Below are 13,935 nucleotides of genomic sequence, written 5' to 3' on the forward strand. Positions count from 1 at the left end.
TTTTTGACAGGCTGCTAATAACAAGCTGCCTAAAGACAGTTTGAAATTGGTTCTTTTCCAAGTTGTCATGTTTATCCCTCGAGTTAGGTCCCTTTTTATGCTTGAACAATTAATAAGTCAGTGTTAAGTGGCTTAACAAAATGTCCAAATAAAAACTCTGAAAGATCTTCAGAAAGCCTGGAAAACTATTACTCAAGACCACTTCTGAAAACTTCCAAAATGTAAAGAAATGCAGGTTAGCTCAAAACGTTTGCACAGCAGCGTATTTCTCGTGAAAGTTCACTTTCGTTAACTGAGAAGCCGAGTCCGGCATAAAGGGAGGTATCTAGTCACCCTAATTATAATAGTATGAAATCATTGGTGAAGATTTTATGAGGCGCTATTAAACACTTAGGTTCGTGTGAGCTTTAAAACGCACACGGGCCAATAATTAGTCCATCAACGAGATTTAGGTGTGGGCCTGGCTCCACACCTCTTATAGGGCTGGCACGTCAGCGTCTGTCATATGACTGTCATTTCCTGGTATCGTCGGTGGTAGCTGCAGCCAAACACCACTGACTGAGCGTCTCCGTCGGTTGTTTTCTCTCCAGCGGCTGACCCTGCAAACTGCCCAGCCATGATGTCTCGCTGCCTTTTCTTTTTTGTGTTTGGAATCGGTAAGTGTCTTCAAAATAGCTTAACTTTAAAGAAGGGGGCTGGGGGGAAAAATCGCTCACTGTTTCTGAGAAGTGGCGTGATTAAACTTCTGGGACGCGCCGGGCCTGTCGCTTCAGGGCTAAATCTTACTGCTGTTCTGGAAAGGAAAATTGCAGAGTATAAACGTAGTTGAAGATGTGTTCAACTGCACTGACACAAACGTGTTTGCTTAGAGTGAGTATAAAGTACAGGCCTTAAGCGGTTCAGTCGTGATGGTTAGCCGTCGTAGCTTCATGGCTAATTGTTACATACGTCAACACTAAACTGAAACGCAGCCAAGCGGTCGCATGTAGCTTTCAGATTTACACATATATAGCTGCTTTATTACCAGGGGGAAAAAAACAAAAAACGGCAACAAAAAACTCAAAAATAAAAAGTAGCTATTTCCGCGTTAATTTTGCAGCTAATGTTTTGGACAACAATTGCTAGTGTCTGATGGCTTGGTGATTAGATAACACCAGGTTTAGAAGCGAAAGTTCCAGTTAATCATGAAGCCTAAACCCGTCGGAGTCCTATCCTCTGCTAAATAATACTGGCCTAAAACAGGTCAAGGTTACAAGAGCAGAAATGAATAGAAAGTGCGACATTAAACGAGCCGTGGGTCCGATAGTTAGCATTAGCTTTTTGACAGTTTGCTGGAAATTGGCACGTGACCGTGAAGCTGAAACGATTTACCGTAGCGCTAAAGTGTAGCATAAAAAGCTAAGCAAATGCAGAGTAGAACTACAGATCTGGATTATTGAAGAGTCTTTGATTTTACAGACGCTTATTTGATTAAGTGACGATAACTTCTAATTACTGGGCTTAGCTGGATAGATCGCTGTTTGTCTAATAGTTTTTCTGGAAAGTTCTCGTCTATTGCAGGCTGATACGAAAATATGCCACCTTATCGGGCCCTGTTGCAACTATGCTGTGTACCTTTTTACTCTGATAATAAAGGGGGTATTTCAGTGCCCTGAAATTTGTTAAGGTATAGCTGAGATTGTATATCTGCCTGTAAGAGATTTCATGAACACTTGTGTGTCTTGTGGACTCTATAGGTTTATCACATTACCTGCAGACCTGAGATGATGAGAGCATGCGGTTAAAACCACAGCTGGCGTATAACTGGACTTCGGCCTTTGTTTAATTGCACGCACATTTTTGTGGTCCGGAGTATCTTGAACATTTAAGTCTGTATTTGTAGTTGTGTGGGAGTTGTTTGGTTTTTCATTAATTCACCATAAAATGATTTCAAATGACTGTAAACCAGTAATGTGTTCAGAAAGCAACTCTTAAGTTGTCAGTGTACACAGCACACTGGTTCATCTCTTGAGTCGGGTGACTTGTTTGTCATGCTTGGATGATTCATAGGTCAGTGTCAGTTGGTTTCACAAGGGACAAGCATTTCTCTGAAAATGGTCAGGTTTAAGAACTGGATTAAACATGAATGACATGTCCAAAGAGAAACTTTGAAATACTTTTATAAAACTTGGAGAAATATTACTCAAGGCCACTATATTGTGTGTTTTTGAAAAGGCCAGGACTGGAAACTGAGACCTTTGGACACAATAATGCTGACACTCCTTTGCACTAGAGTCACATGATTTGGGGGGGGGTTAAAAAATCTAGGTTGGAGTTAAATTTTTATGTGCTTCCGAAGGTTCCTGGCTACCCTGCAATAATAGCTGTTGGCATTTAAATATTAAAGAAAAATTGTTTGCTTTAACAAATACTAAACTGGAACATCTTTTAGAAAGGAAAACTCAGTTTAACTGATGGGTGACGCAGAACAAGTTTAAGCAAGTCAATTCAAATGTTGTTTTGTTTTTGTTTTTTAAGGGGGGGGATCATGTCATGTGATAAGCTGCTGATAGGTTTTCAGCCCTCAATAATAGGATGTGTTAAACCTAAAGCTTGGTGGCCTAAGCTACTGTGACTAAAAATTGGCTGCTTCTAAGGGTGACTATTATTATTATTTACGGTTTGCCATGATTAGGCTTGCGTTAGTAACATCTGTTGCTGTACATCTGTCATCATGAGTTTAACCTCATTCAGAGAAGGCTGTAATGATGGCAGGACCTACTATAGGTGTTCTCTCCAGCAGGATGACAAAATGAGGTTGGACAGGATGAACGACTTACTTAGAAAACGTCTTATCTGAGATCCCAGCCTTGATAAGAAAGTTATGTTTACATGACCGGCATAAAACAACATGGTGATTTTGTAGTCCATCTTATCAGTGTTGTAGTTCCACCACAGCAGACATACATGATCAACATTAATCATTAAATTATGAAATTGTTATAGTGTGTGCTCCATGGCGCTCTTACACATTTGCTTTACTTTTATTGCAATGTGCTTTGCTTTATATTTTTTTTTGGTCATTTTCCATGAGCTACAGCTTTCTGCTTCCTGAACACATGACCAGTCACATGAAAGTGACAACACACTTGGTATTGGACTTTTTTTTTTCTGTTTGTTTGTGTGTGGGGTTTTTTTTTTTTTTTTTTTTTTTTTTTTTTTAAATTAGGGTGGATTGGTGTGGCTTTTGTGAGACCCTGTGAGTGATGTCATCTTCATAACTTTGCCCACTTGTTGGTCTGCAGGGACTGACTCCATCCCCTCATCGACCTTTTAAAGCATAAAATGTCACAATTAATGATTCTTATGAGTAAGAATTGTATGTACAGAAGAAAAAAATACTAAGTATGCTCCTTTTCTTTCCAGTGTTCCAGCTATCACATGGCATTGAGTTCAATGTCACAAAAGATGGAAAGTTATGCCTCTATGCCAATCTGGAGCTCACATTCTCGGTCACCTATGAAGATCTTGACAACCAGGTAGGTGTTTTTGTCTTAGCGATGTGAATCATGATTCTTAAGTCTACAGCAGTCCATATAAATACTGTGCTGACGTGTGATAGCAGCTTGGCTCTTATCAGACACTTTAGCTGTGACAGTGTTTTTGTTCCAGTCATGTGAAGAGGAAATGAGGGGTTCCCTGAAAAAACACATTTTTTGCTATTCAGTATTTAGTTGGTGTTTTCCTGGTGGATATCCTGCTCTTGCAGTGTTGTCTTGTGAGGTGTTGTTTAAGTAATCTCTTAAAGTTAATTTTTGTTTCTTTTAAACCCTACAATCTGATCTGTTTATCAAAATGCTACTTTTTAAACACAGTTTTCATATCTTAGTGGGGACATCTAATTGACATGATGCTTTCCCTAGCTGCTTACCCTAACCATAAAAAGGATGCCTAATCTTAACCCTTAGGTTAAAGTTAGGTTTAGGACAATTGTAACCCTGACACTAAAACCCTATTGAGTTTCAAATGCCTTCAACCTTGTTGGGACAGTCATTTTGTCCCCATAAGTATAGTAACATTCCAATTTCCGGTCCCCACAAAGATAAGTAAACATGGTACGCACACTTTTTTTTTTTAATTAAAAAGACAAGCTATAATAAAACGGATCCCCACAAATGGTTTTTTGTTTTTTTTATAAACTTGTACTTTTTCCTACATTTGTCAACACCAGTCCATTAAAATGCCTCTAAAGACTGTAATCAACATGAGGAGGGGAGAGACCCTGTTTGCAAATCAAGAAGCATTTACAAACTCTGTGCTGTTCGGGCTTGTCAGGGCAGGTGAAATTTAAATGAATTTCCACTGCTCTTGAAGCCTGCAAGATGAAGGATGGGTGCTAGTCATGTTGCTAGTCTTGATTTAACCAATGTTAAACTGCTATCACAAACTCCTGTCAAGTGTTAATAGACTAGGCTACTGTTGGCTAGTGGCTGCAAGTGTTAAATAAGCTTCATGTCTAAGCTCTATGAACACACGACAGAACTGGTTCCTTAATTTTGACTTGTGGTTTTCAGAATCTGCTTTTGTGCTGATCATTGGCATTGACTGTATGTTTTACTTGTATTTGTGTTTTTAAAAAGGGGAAAAAATATGGACATGTTGGCATAATTTAAAATCTAAAGCTGATTGGAGGTGGTCGGTAATCACGGACTGAAAATTAGAAGCTTTCTTGTTTTGCTCATAGATTGTATAGAAGATGGATGCAGCTTCTGAATCTAAAAAGTGAAGCCCTAGCAGAAATGCCTTGACACAGCTTTCTCTTTAATGACCAGCAGGGGGTGCCTCCTGGTTGAAGACATGTCCTTTGCTCAGTGACATCAAGAAATGCTTTCATGATAACTTCATGGTTTCTAACACTAATGTCATGTGATTGAAGTTTATTTTGGTAATTGGTCACAAAAGGCTAGTCAATGACCGAACCCTGGAGAATGACTATTCAGCCTAGCTTGTGACTGTGACAGCACTCAACTTGAGGATTCACAATAGCCATTCTGATTACCTGCATCCATCTTTTATACTGTCTGAGCTTACCCCTTGCTTGATTAGCTGTGGATCCATTTTGTTATTAATTTGAAATGTATTCTGTTTTGCCCATCTTACAAGTTAAATGTTAAACTTGTCAAGTGTGTCAGATTAAGTTCCTATGATCATTTACACTGTCTTTCAGACTCAGACAGCTGTGTTTGCTTTAACTGATGACGCCAATTCAACTAAAAGTACATGTGATGCCAAGAACTCAAGGCTGATGCTTAATTTTGGAGAGGGTCACACTTTCAGTATAACCTTCTCCAAGATTGAAGAAGTTTACGAGGCGGACGTAGTCACCTTTACCTACAATCTCGGCGACCCTGTCCACTTCCCTAACTCTAAATCAAAAGGTAACATCTACATCTCTTGATGTGTATTTATTTATTTTTTAAAAAAACTTGGCGATAGATCTTGCTGACTTTTTGGACTTTTCTGGATTTGTTAGAACCTACTGTGGCAAGAGGGCTTCTTGACATTAAAAACATAGGCATGGATACCTGCTACTCGTGCAAAAGTGAGGACCTGATCGAAAGCGGTGACGTCAACATGACGCTGTGGGATGTGCAAATACAGGCTTTTATCAGTGATGGCAACAAGAGTTCTGAAAGTAAGTACGCGAGCTGTGACGCAGCTCATCCTGGCTGTAGCGTTTTGTACATTTCTGTTAACGTGTTCTTCTGTTTTCTCCTCGCACAGTAAGCTCCTGTCCTGCAGATCAACCCATCTCAAGTACAACTGCTGCCCCCAATACCACTACAACTGCTGCCCCTAATGCCACAACTACAACTGTCCCTACCACCGCCCCTAATACAACCACACTTGCCCCTAATACAACCACACTTGCCCCTAATACAACCACACTTGCCCCTAATACAACCACACTTGCCCCTAATACAACCACACTTGCCCCTAATACAACCACACTTGCCCCTAATACAACCACACTTGCCCCTAATACAACCACACTTGCCCCCAACACAACAACTATGCCTGTCCCTACTACCACCCCAGTACCCACTCTCCCTGTACCCACTACTGGGAACTACAGCATCGGGACTGTAAATGGCACAGTCTGTCTGCTGGCCAACTTTGGCCTGCGCATTGGTATTAAGGGCGAGGTAGGTTTCATATACTCACATTTGTAACCCCCCCCCCCCTTGACAGATAATTTGTCATTTGTTGATTTTGCTTCTGTTCTGTCTGGCTTAAAATTTACAGGAAATGAATTTGGATCCCAATATGGCCAATGTCTCTGGATCATGTGGTGTCAACAGCAGTGAGCTTACTTTGGCATCTAAAAAAATGACTATCAGGTTTACCTTTACCAATGTAAGTCCTCAGAGGTAAAATCATTTATCCATGTGGTAAATAATGTTGCCAAACTTACCAAGGGTCACACTGCACATACTTAGCCATTTTACCATTTTACTGTCCTTAACATGACAACTCCACTTCCAGGAAAACAAAAAAGTAAAAGGTGGTTATGTAACCTTGTATTATGAGTATTTACTTCAGACAGGAGGTATGAGAACCTAAAGTTATACAACTCATTAATTAAAGAGGAAAAATGCTTTTAAAATGCTTTTATTTTAAATCTCCGTGTCAGTGACGGGTAATGCCGTTGACTTAAACGAAGTCTTCAGTTTCCCGTTTTGTTTCTAAAATTTTACAGGACACAAAGAAATTCCGCCTGCATGATCTGAACATCAGTGTCAGCACGAGCTCTGGTAACTAAACGATTCTCGTATAGTCACATACACCAGGCAATGCACTGAGAAGAAGGCAAACTATGTGCTGTCTTTCTTCCTTGAAGGTAATTTTTCTGTGGAGAACTCCAGCCTCAATCTGTGGGAGGCATCCATCGGCAGCTCCTACATGTGTAACAAGGAGCAGACTTTCAACATCACCGACGCACTCTCCATCCACACCTTCAGCCTGCATGTGCAGCCCTTCGGAGTGAACAAAGGTGTTTTCAGTACAGGTAGGTTATTTTTGAAATCTCCTGGTGTACAGACAGTGGCTGTGATCATGATCAGAATAAGGCAAGAATTTTTTTTTTTTTTTTTTTTTAATGGATTTATCAGTGCTGGTTAACAGGTTATTATTTAGGGAAGACATTAAAAAAAGAAATTCTATTTGGTGTTAAACTGTTCAGTAATCATCCTCTCCCAAACCAGGCTCACACAACTGTGCATAGTTGTGGATCTGTGACATGCTAGTTTTACCTGTTAGAGTTTGGACCCAGACCTCAATTTCATAAGATTAGTGACTTTAAAACAAAAGTTGTCTTGCATAATTTAAAAAAAAAAAAAAAAAAAAGGGGCAGCCTCTGTAAGGTTCTCTTCATAGTGCTGACAAATCTCCCGTGCAGTGCTTTTCTTTTGGTGCATTGCACTTTTGTTGCTGATAAAATGTTTGAGGTAATGTGTAATTGCTGGAAGACTTATCATATCCAATCTAAGAGAAACACAGCACCTTTAGACACAGTTGTGTTATCCTGTTAATTTATCACTCATTGTTGCACATGTTTGCTGCTGATTAGCCATTGCTGCTCTCTTCATTGTAACAGAATGACTTATGTTTTATAGTTGATGGTTAATGTGTGCACTGGCTAGGTTAACATCTGTGTGACTGCATTGAAATTCCAGATGGAGGAGGTAAAGCTCTGTGCTGTTGCAAATCAATATCGAATAGTAAATACTATCAATATCGGTTCTTTTTGAGAACTACAGGCATGCTAGCACTTTAAATATCAGGTTGCCCCAGAGTTTTATACATGCAAGCAGTTTACTGACATCACTGAAGGAAGCTGTGCTTTTTATTGCCTTTGTAGTCTTAAATTAAAGCACTAAACATCATGAAAATGAGGTCTGGTTCATCCACCTAATTACTTCATAAACATCTGCAATAACATCTGTCATTAAGTCTTGAGTTGAAAGAGATGAGATTTTGGTGTCGTGTGCTCGAAAAACAAACTACAGATAATCTGACCTGTTGTCCTGCTGCGTCACATGTCTGTCTCACAATGTTTGTTAAATCACAAACGCACTGTTCTACCTGCTGACTGACTCTCTCTTTATCTGCAGCCCATGAATGTTCAGTGGACGACCCAAACATCTTAGTCCCAATCATTGTTGGCGCTGCTCTGGCTGGCTTAATTCTCATTGTAGTGATTGCTTACGTGATTGGTCGAAGAAAGACTTACGTTGGATATCAGACTCTTTAAATTCATATTGCAGTCGATCTTGTGATGTTATGGGGGTTCCCAAGCCTGGTCCTTGGCCTTCATGGTCTCACATTCAGGAGTTGGTCTAAAACTAAATCTACAGTTTTGTGAAATGGCATCAGTGTGGAGGGGACTCAAAATTTACTGTCTGATCATTGAGGTGTAAAGTTTTGGTTTTCATAAAGATGCAGGATTTTCTCTCAAGGACCAGACTTGTTTACCCCCCCAAGTGTTTGTGGTGTCTTTTTGTTTTCCTCATGTTTTTGTTTTCACCTGAATGTCTTTTCTGTTTTTGTTTTGTTTTTTTTATTGGTTAATGGGCAAGTGCAAGATCTATCAAGCATTTGTTCAAATTGGATATCTGGTCATGCAAAGTCTACCTTTTCATAAACGAAGCCCCCTGAACGTCTTCCACATTTCTAGCACAAGATGTGACCATGTAATTGGTTTCTGTAGGATCCTGCACTCGCTCAGCAGACATTCCCCTTTTTGTTTTTGTCTTTAAAACATTTGTTTTCTTGTTTAACCCCCATTGAGAATTTGTGGAAATCAATTGAAAACCTCAATGTCACAGCAGCTTTTTTTTTTTTTTTTTTTTTTTTTTTTTTTCCTCCCCTCCTCCCTCCCTGGAAGTTCATTAACACAGATGAATGTCTGCTCCTTTTAAAAGGCTGTAGATGAATATGCCTTAGTCCATGTTTGCCCCTGTAGAGCAGGAGAAACATAAGATATTTGTCCTGGTTATGACATTGAACATATAAAAGCACACATGGCGCTAATTACTTTAACAATGGCTCACCAACAGATTATTGTGACGACCCCCAGAGTGACAAACCTGTGATGAAGCTATCATTAGTCATTAAATTTGCACATGCTCTGTTCAAACCGGAAGTTGTGTGGGGCAGTTTTCTCTCTTCCTCACTCAGAAGACATTTTGGCATTATGTTTAGAAAAGGGATCATACTATTATGTAGATATTCACTTTCAGCACAGATGATTCTGAAATGGGGATATTTGCATGTAAATGCACTTAAACACTCTTTATATTTTTCTTACGTTGACTCTGCTGTCACATGATCTCACCTGTGTAAAATTCTGGGCTTTGGCCTGAGCTCTACAGGTGGCTGCTGCTGGATCAGTGGGTGTTAAAGCCCCTGAAAACTTTGGGTTCAGAGCTCTGCATCTTTAGATATGTCACGAAACTGAGTAGGAATGACGACAAATGGTGCAGGAATGGTTTGGCGTGTTGCACAATTCTCGTGCATCTCTCTAGCTCACAACTTGACACGTTCATATCATGTTTGGTTAATCTGTGTGCTACAACTCTTAAAGTCAGTCCAGTTTTCCAAATGCCAAACTGTTTGTTAGGTTTCAGCTTACCTGTCTCTTTAAGACCTCAGGCTGTAGTTTAATCCGATTATTCTAATAAATGTGCAAACAACCACACAACTGCCAGGATAACTTTAATTGGTGTGCTGAAATTAGTGATAACTTGACATTAAATGGATTTTTAAAGAGGCTGAAAGTAAGTTTTCAGGACCTTTCGAATCAGGGAGTTGGATCAGAGTAGCACAGTCGGGTATTGCAGGCCACAGAATGTGTTCTTTGTAATGACAGGCAGGCTGTGTGACACGACAGTAGCTGTATGTTAATTCAAGCAGAGTACTGTTTATTGTTCATTTGGTCGCAGCCACAAATCATTACTTTTTTTTATTTCCCAAGATGCTTGTGAAATTCTGCTTTTTCCAGGTCACTGTATATGCGTATAGTTAATGGCACTTAAGAGCTTTGACTTTTGCTTGTGATTGTTGCAGTTTGTATTTCAGCTTTGTACAAGTTGCCTTGATGATGAAGATGATGGTTTTGCAGCATTAAGAGTTTGAATTAGACACTTGTCAAATCATCTAACAAGCTTTGCTCAATAACTTTGTCCTGTGCATTCAGTAACTCACTGCTTACTCGCTGCGTGATGTTTGGCTGCTTAATTTCCCTCCACTCGTGGAGGAGACATGCACACACATAAAGGGAATCTGTGCTGCAAGACAATCTCAGTTGTTGTTGTGTGTTATGTGGATGCAACTGATTTCCTCTGCATTCTCTCATGCTGTTAGCTATAATAAATTGGATTTCAACTTGTGTCAACTGAGCTTTTTAGTGTTTTCTACAGAAATAAAAGATTGTGCTGTTGAACCACTTGAGTAAATGTTTATGCTTTTAATACCTGGGAGATTTACGTGTCAGACCACTTCTATCTTTCGGCTGTCCTTTCAGTAACCATATGTTATGTTTATGTCCTATGTTAAGCCTGTGAGACATTCACCTCTCTGCTCTCTTCACTCCTGTTTAGCTGAGGAATGCCTGGCTGATGGGGAGAGCTTCCTTGTTCCCATAGCTGTCGGAGTTGCCCTGCTTGTTCTCATTCTTATTGTTCTGCTGGCCTACTTCATCGGAAGAAGGAGAAGCATGGCCACCGGCTATCAGTCTTTCTAATTTCTCATTTAGAGCTTTCAGCTATACAAAGGATAGTTGCTGCCTTTGACTAATTGTGGGGAAAAACTATCATTGTGTTTATGTAGTGTTGATAGGTGTTCAGATTCTCTTCTTGCTGAGAGCCAAATTGACGCTGTTCTGTCTGTAAATTTGAAGCTACAGTTTAGCCTCGCGTAAAGACTGGAAACGCTGAGACTGCATCTTTAGATTTAACTGAAGTCTGTGCCAGCAGCTCAAAAGATCACTTAAGCTGGTTTTCTACACGATTCCTACCCTGAACTCGGCCGCACTTCGGCTGATGCAGAGACTGCCAGCTCCTTAAAATAAAGGCTGTGATGTTGCTCTAATGTAACCATGAGTGCCATGTAAACCAGGCAGTACAGTAGTGCCACCATTTCTTGCAGAAAATGTTTTTTAAATTAAATATTTAAGATGCACAAATTAAGCAGAATGAATAAATCTGAACTAATTTCTTGGCTGGCGGTGGTTAGATTCAGAAATCTTGTTTTTTTTTCTTTTCTCTTCATGGCAACAAACAACTTGTACATATTAAAATCCACAGGTTGTATTAACGGTCTTTTCAGATTAACCTGTTAATGAGCAGACTTTAAAGATGCTGACATGACCAGTTTCTAGTGTTTATGCTAAGCTGTGCTGACCAGCTTTGTATAAGAGCGGCATCAATTGGATTTGGCAAAAAGGCGTTTTTGTGCATCTTCCAAACCTCCATCACTTACTTTAATAACTATTACACTGACTCAAATCCTTGTGTTGACTTATTTATCCCCACCACCACCAAAATCAACACTACTGTAATGTTGCTGATTGCTGTTTCCTCTTCTCACTGCTTCCTGCTGCATTTCTAACCCAAACTTCCTCTGAGTGTTTTTCCTCCTAAAGCACTAACCTGTCCTTTCTGTGTCTCTCTTTCTGTCAGCTGAAGAGTGCTTCCTGGATTCTGATTTGAGCTTTTTGGTGCCCATCGCAGTTGGCGTGGCACTCAGCTTCCTAATCATCCTTGTGCTTATCTCTTACCTGATTGGTCGGAGGAAGAGTCGCACTGGCTACCAGTCCGTATAATTCAACCCCGCTGCGTCTTCTGCCCCTTACAGCTCTTTAAAAAAAAAAACAAACACCTTCCCAGCACTCTCCTGCCCACATTTATGCTCTCTTCAGTTTCCCGTGAGACAACGTCTTAAAAAAATAAAATAACCTTTCAGCTTATTTCGCAAACCCCCTTTCAAATTTGTCCCCTCCGTTTTGCTTTATTGCCAGTGACTGAATAGAGTACCAAAACATTTATGATCGATATTGCATCGTTTGATTATAGATTGCATGTTTTAAAAAGTTAAATTTATGGCTGCGATTAGCCTTCCACTTCCTCCTCCCTTCCCTCCGCCACCCCAGAGAGGCTTTTTGCTCTCGGTTTCTGTGCTGTATAATAGTATATGTGTAAATTACTCTTGTATAGAATGAATGACACTGATTTTTGATGACATGAATGTACAAGCAAGCTAATAGAGCCACTGTCATTAATTTCCCAGACATTCATATTTTTCCACTGAGTCGCTAATTGTATTACGCTCCATGTAACATGAACCTCTTTTTGATGCACACACTTGGTCACTTGTAGCTCAATTAAAGGGACGATAACAGGACACTTAACCAGCATTGGGACCACCTTTGTTTAGTTTTTTTGTTTTTTTTTTCTGGTTTAATGTTGTTTCTCACTCACGGTAGGAGATTTATATTTTCCTGAAATGAACATTTGTTTACACATGAGTACTTGGTGAGTTAATCATGGTGGTGTCCCCTCGTAACCCTGTGATATTTGAAAAAGCTCAAACGCAGTAGACTCAGGCTTACACCGATCACCCGGATCAAACCGCATACTACCCCGTCCATGTCATAGTACACTAACGACAGGTGAAGTTCAGGTGTGAAGACGACGTTTCCTCGAGTCGCACCGTTTCGTTCATGTGATTCTGAGCGTCCGGTCACTCCCCGACAGTTTCGTGCCTTTCTGTTGTGCACCTCTCGAGTTGCTTGCTTGAAGCTTGTCTCCATCTGATGAAGAATGTGATGTGATGAGCTTGTTTGACACAAGTGGGGAACAAATTAAATAAAGTTTGGTTCTTGTTTTGTATCATTGTCATTTATTTTTTTCTTAAACTGTATCTACTTTGCTTTACTTGTCAAGGTGCAGACTTAGCTAGAAAAACTCATCTCCTGACTGCTGTCCTATTGATGCTTAAAGCAGGGTCCCTTTAAAGTCTTTGGTGATAACCTGCTTTAAAAAAATCTTCAGTGATAATGTTGTTCTACTTTATGCTCTGATGGTTTTAACATTTTATCAGCTGACTTTGCAAACCCTCTGGATGGATTGGTAGTCCACATTTTATGATAATCAAACCATTTAGTTCAAAACTCTTAAAAGATGGATGTGAAACCAGATCATGTTGTATTTGTTAGCCTGACAGCATCCTCAGAATACTTCAGGTGAAGCACTCTACCTAGGTTAATATTAAATTAGAGGAGCATTTCATAAACATCAGGACTCTAAATGTTTGGGGAGTTGGGGTTTTTTTTTGTTTGTTTGTTTGTTTTTTTTTCCATCGTAATCATGCAAAACTAAATGTTTCAGAAAATGTTCACACAACGTTGCCAAACATTACCTCCTCCTGTCAGTTACTCCCTTTAGGGATCGCCACCACGGATCACCTGAGCATCTTCCACCTCTGTCACACCAACCCTCTGCATGTCCTCCTCCACTACATCCATGAATCTTCTCTGTGGTCGTTCGTTTCCTCCTAGCTGGTAGCTCCATCTTTAACCCCCTTTATCCAATATATTTACTGTTCCTCCTCTGCACACATCCAAACCATCTCAGCTTTGTTCTCTAAATTTGCCTCAGAGTCACTCACCCTGCGCTTTCCTTCATCTTCAGCTCGGCCTCCTGTCATTTTGGCCGTACCGCCATCACCAAACCATGCATCAGAGCTGGTCTCGCTACTCTTCTGTCATGAATCAGCCCTGATATTCTTCACTTGCACTCTATTCACCTCTCTCATGCACTGCCCATTGCTTTGGATGGTTTACCTCAAGTATTTCAAATACTTCACTACCTCTACTCTTTGCAGCTTCGCTGTTAC

At 40.1% G+C, this 13,935-nt stretch overlaps 1 protein-coding gene and 1 long non-coding RNA gene across 4 annotated transcripts in view; one reads left to right on the top strand and one right to left on the bottom strand.

The window, feature by feature from the left end:
* LOC146582553 (uncharacterized) overlaps nt 1-1,717 on the bottom strand; it is a 3,446-nt gene extending 1,729 nt beyond the window's left edge. The window contains exons 1-2 of the long non-coding RNA XR_014888235.1: nt 890-1,717; nt 473-793 (exon numbers count right to left, since the gene is read on the bottom strand). This is a non-coding gene — a long non-coding RNA (uncharacterized LOC146582553). The remainder of the gene's footprint in view (nt 1-472; nt 794-889) is intronic.
* On the top strand, nt 517-12,929 carry lamp2 (lysosomal-associated membrane protein 2). Of its 3 annotated transcripts, none has more exons than XM_085244394.1 (9): nt 517-656; nt 3,406-3,518; nt 5,207-5,417; nt 5,513-5,674; nt 5,764-6,185; nt 6,286-6,396; nt 6,740-6,794; nt 6,881-7,048; nt 11,721-12,929. In XM_085244394.1, the coding sequence occupies exons 1-9, from the start codon at nt 617-619 to the stop codon at nt 11,861-11,863; spliced, it is 1,425 nt and encodes a 474-aa protein (XP_085100520.1). In that variant the 5' UTR covers nt 517-616; the 3' UTR covers nt 11,864-12,929. The 3 variants fall into 3 exon arrangements, with proteins under 3 accessions (XP_085100520.1, XP_085100515.1, XP_085100526.1); XM_085244389.1 differs by having other exon boundaries at nt 10,641-11,916; XM_085244400.1 differs by lacking the exon at nt 11,721-12,929 and adding an exon at nt 8,154-10,483.
* Nucleotides 12,930-13,935: the final 1,006 nt, after the last annotated feature.

Source organism: Mchenga conophoros, linkage group LG2 (genome assembly GCF_057382185.1).
Source record: "Mchenga conophoros isolate Kocher_MC1m ecotype Shallow Benthic linkage group LG2, M_conophoros_male_GT1.1, whole genome shotgun sequence".
NCBI lineage: Eukaryota > Metazoa > Chordata > Actinopteri > Cichliformes > Cichlidae > Mchenga > Mchenga conophoros.

What these genes read in the sequence shown, in the direction of transcription:
- lamp2 (XM_085244394.1), top strand. Translation starts at nt 617, where the DNA reads ATGATGTCTCGCTGCCTTTTCTTTTTTGTGTTTGGAATCG. An exon ending in TCAGGTTTACCTTTACCAAT is followed by an intron (nt 6,397 to 6,739) that starts GTAAGTCCTCAG and finishes AAAATTTTACAG; the next exon opens with GACACAAAGAAATTCCGCCT. An exon ending in CAGTGTCAGCACGAGCTCTG is followed by an intron (nt 6,795 to 6,880) that starts GTAACTAAACGA and finishes TCTTCCTTGAAG; the next exon opens with GTAATTTTTCTGTGGAGAAC.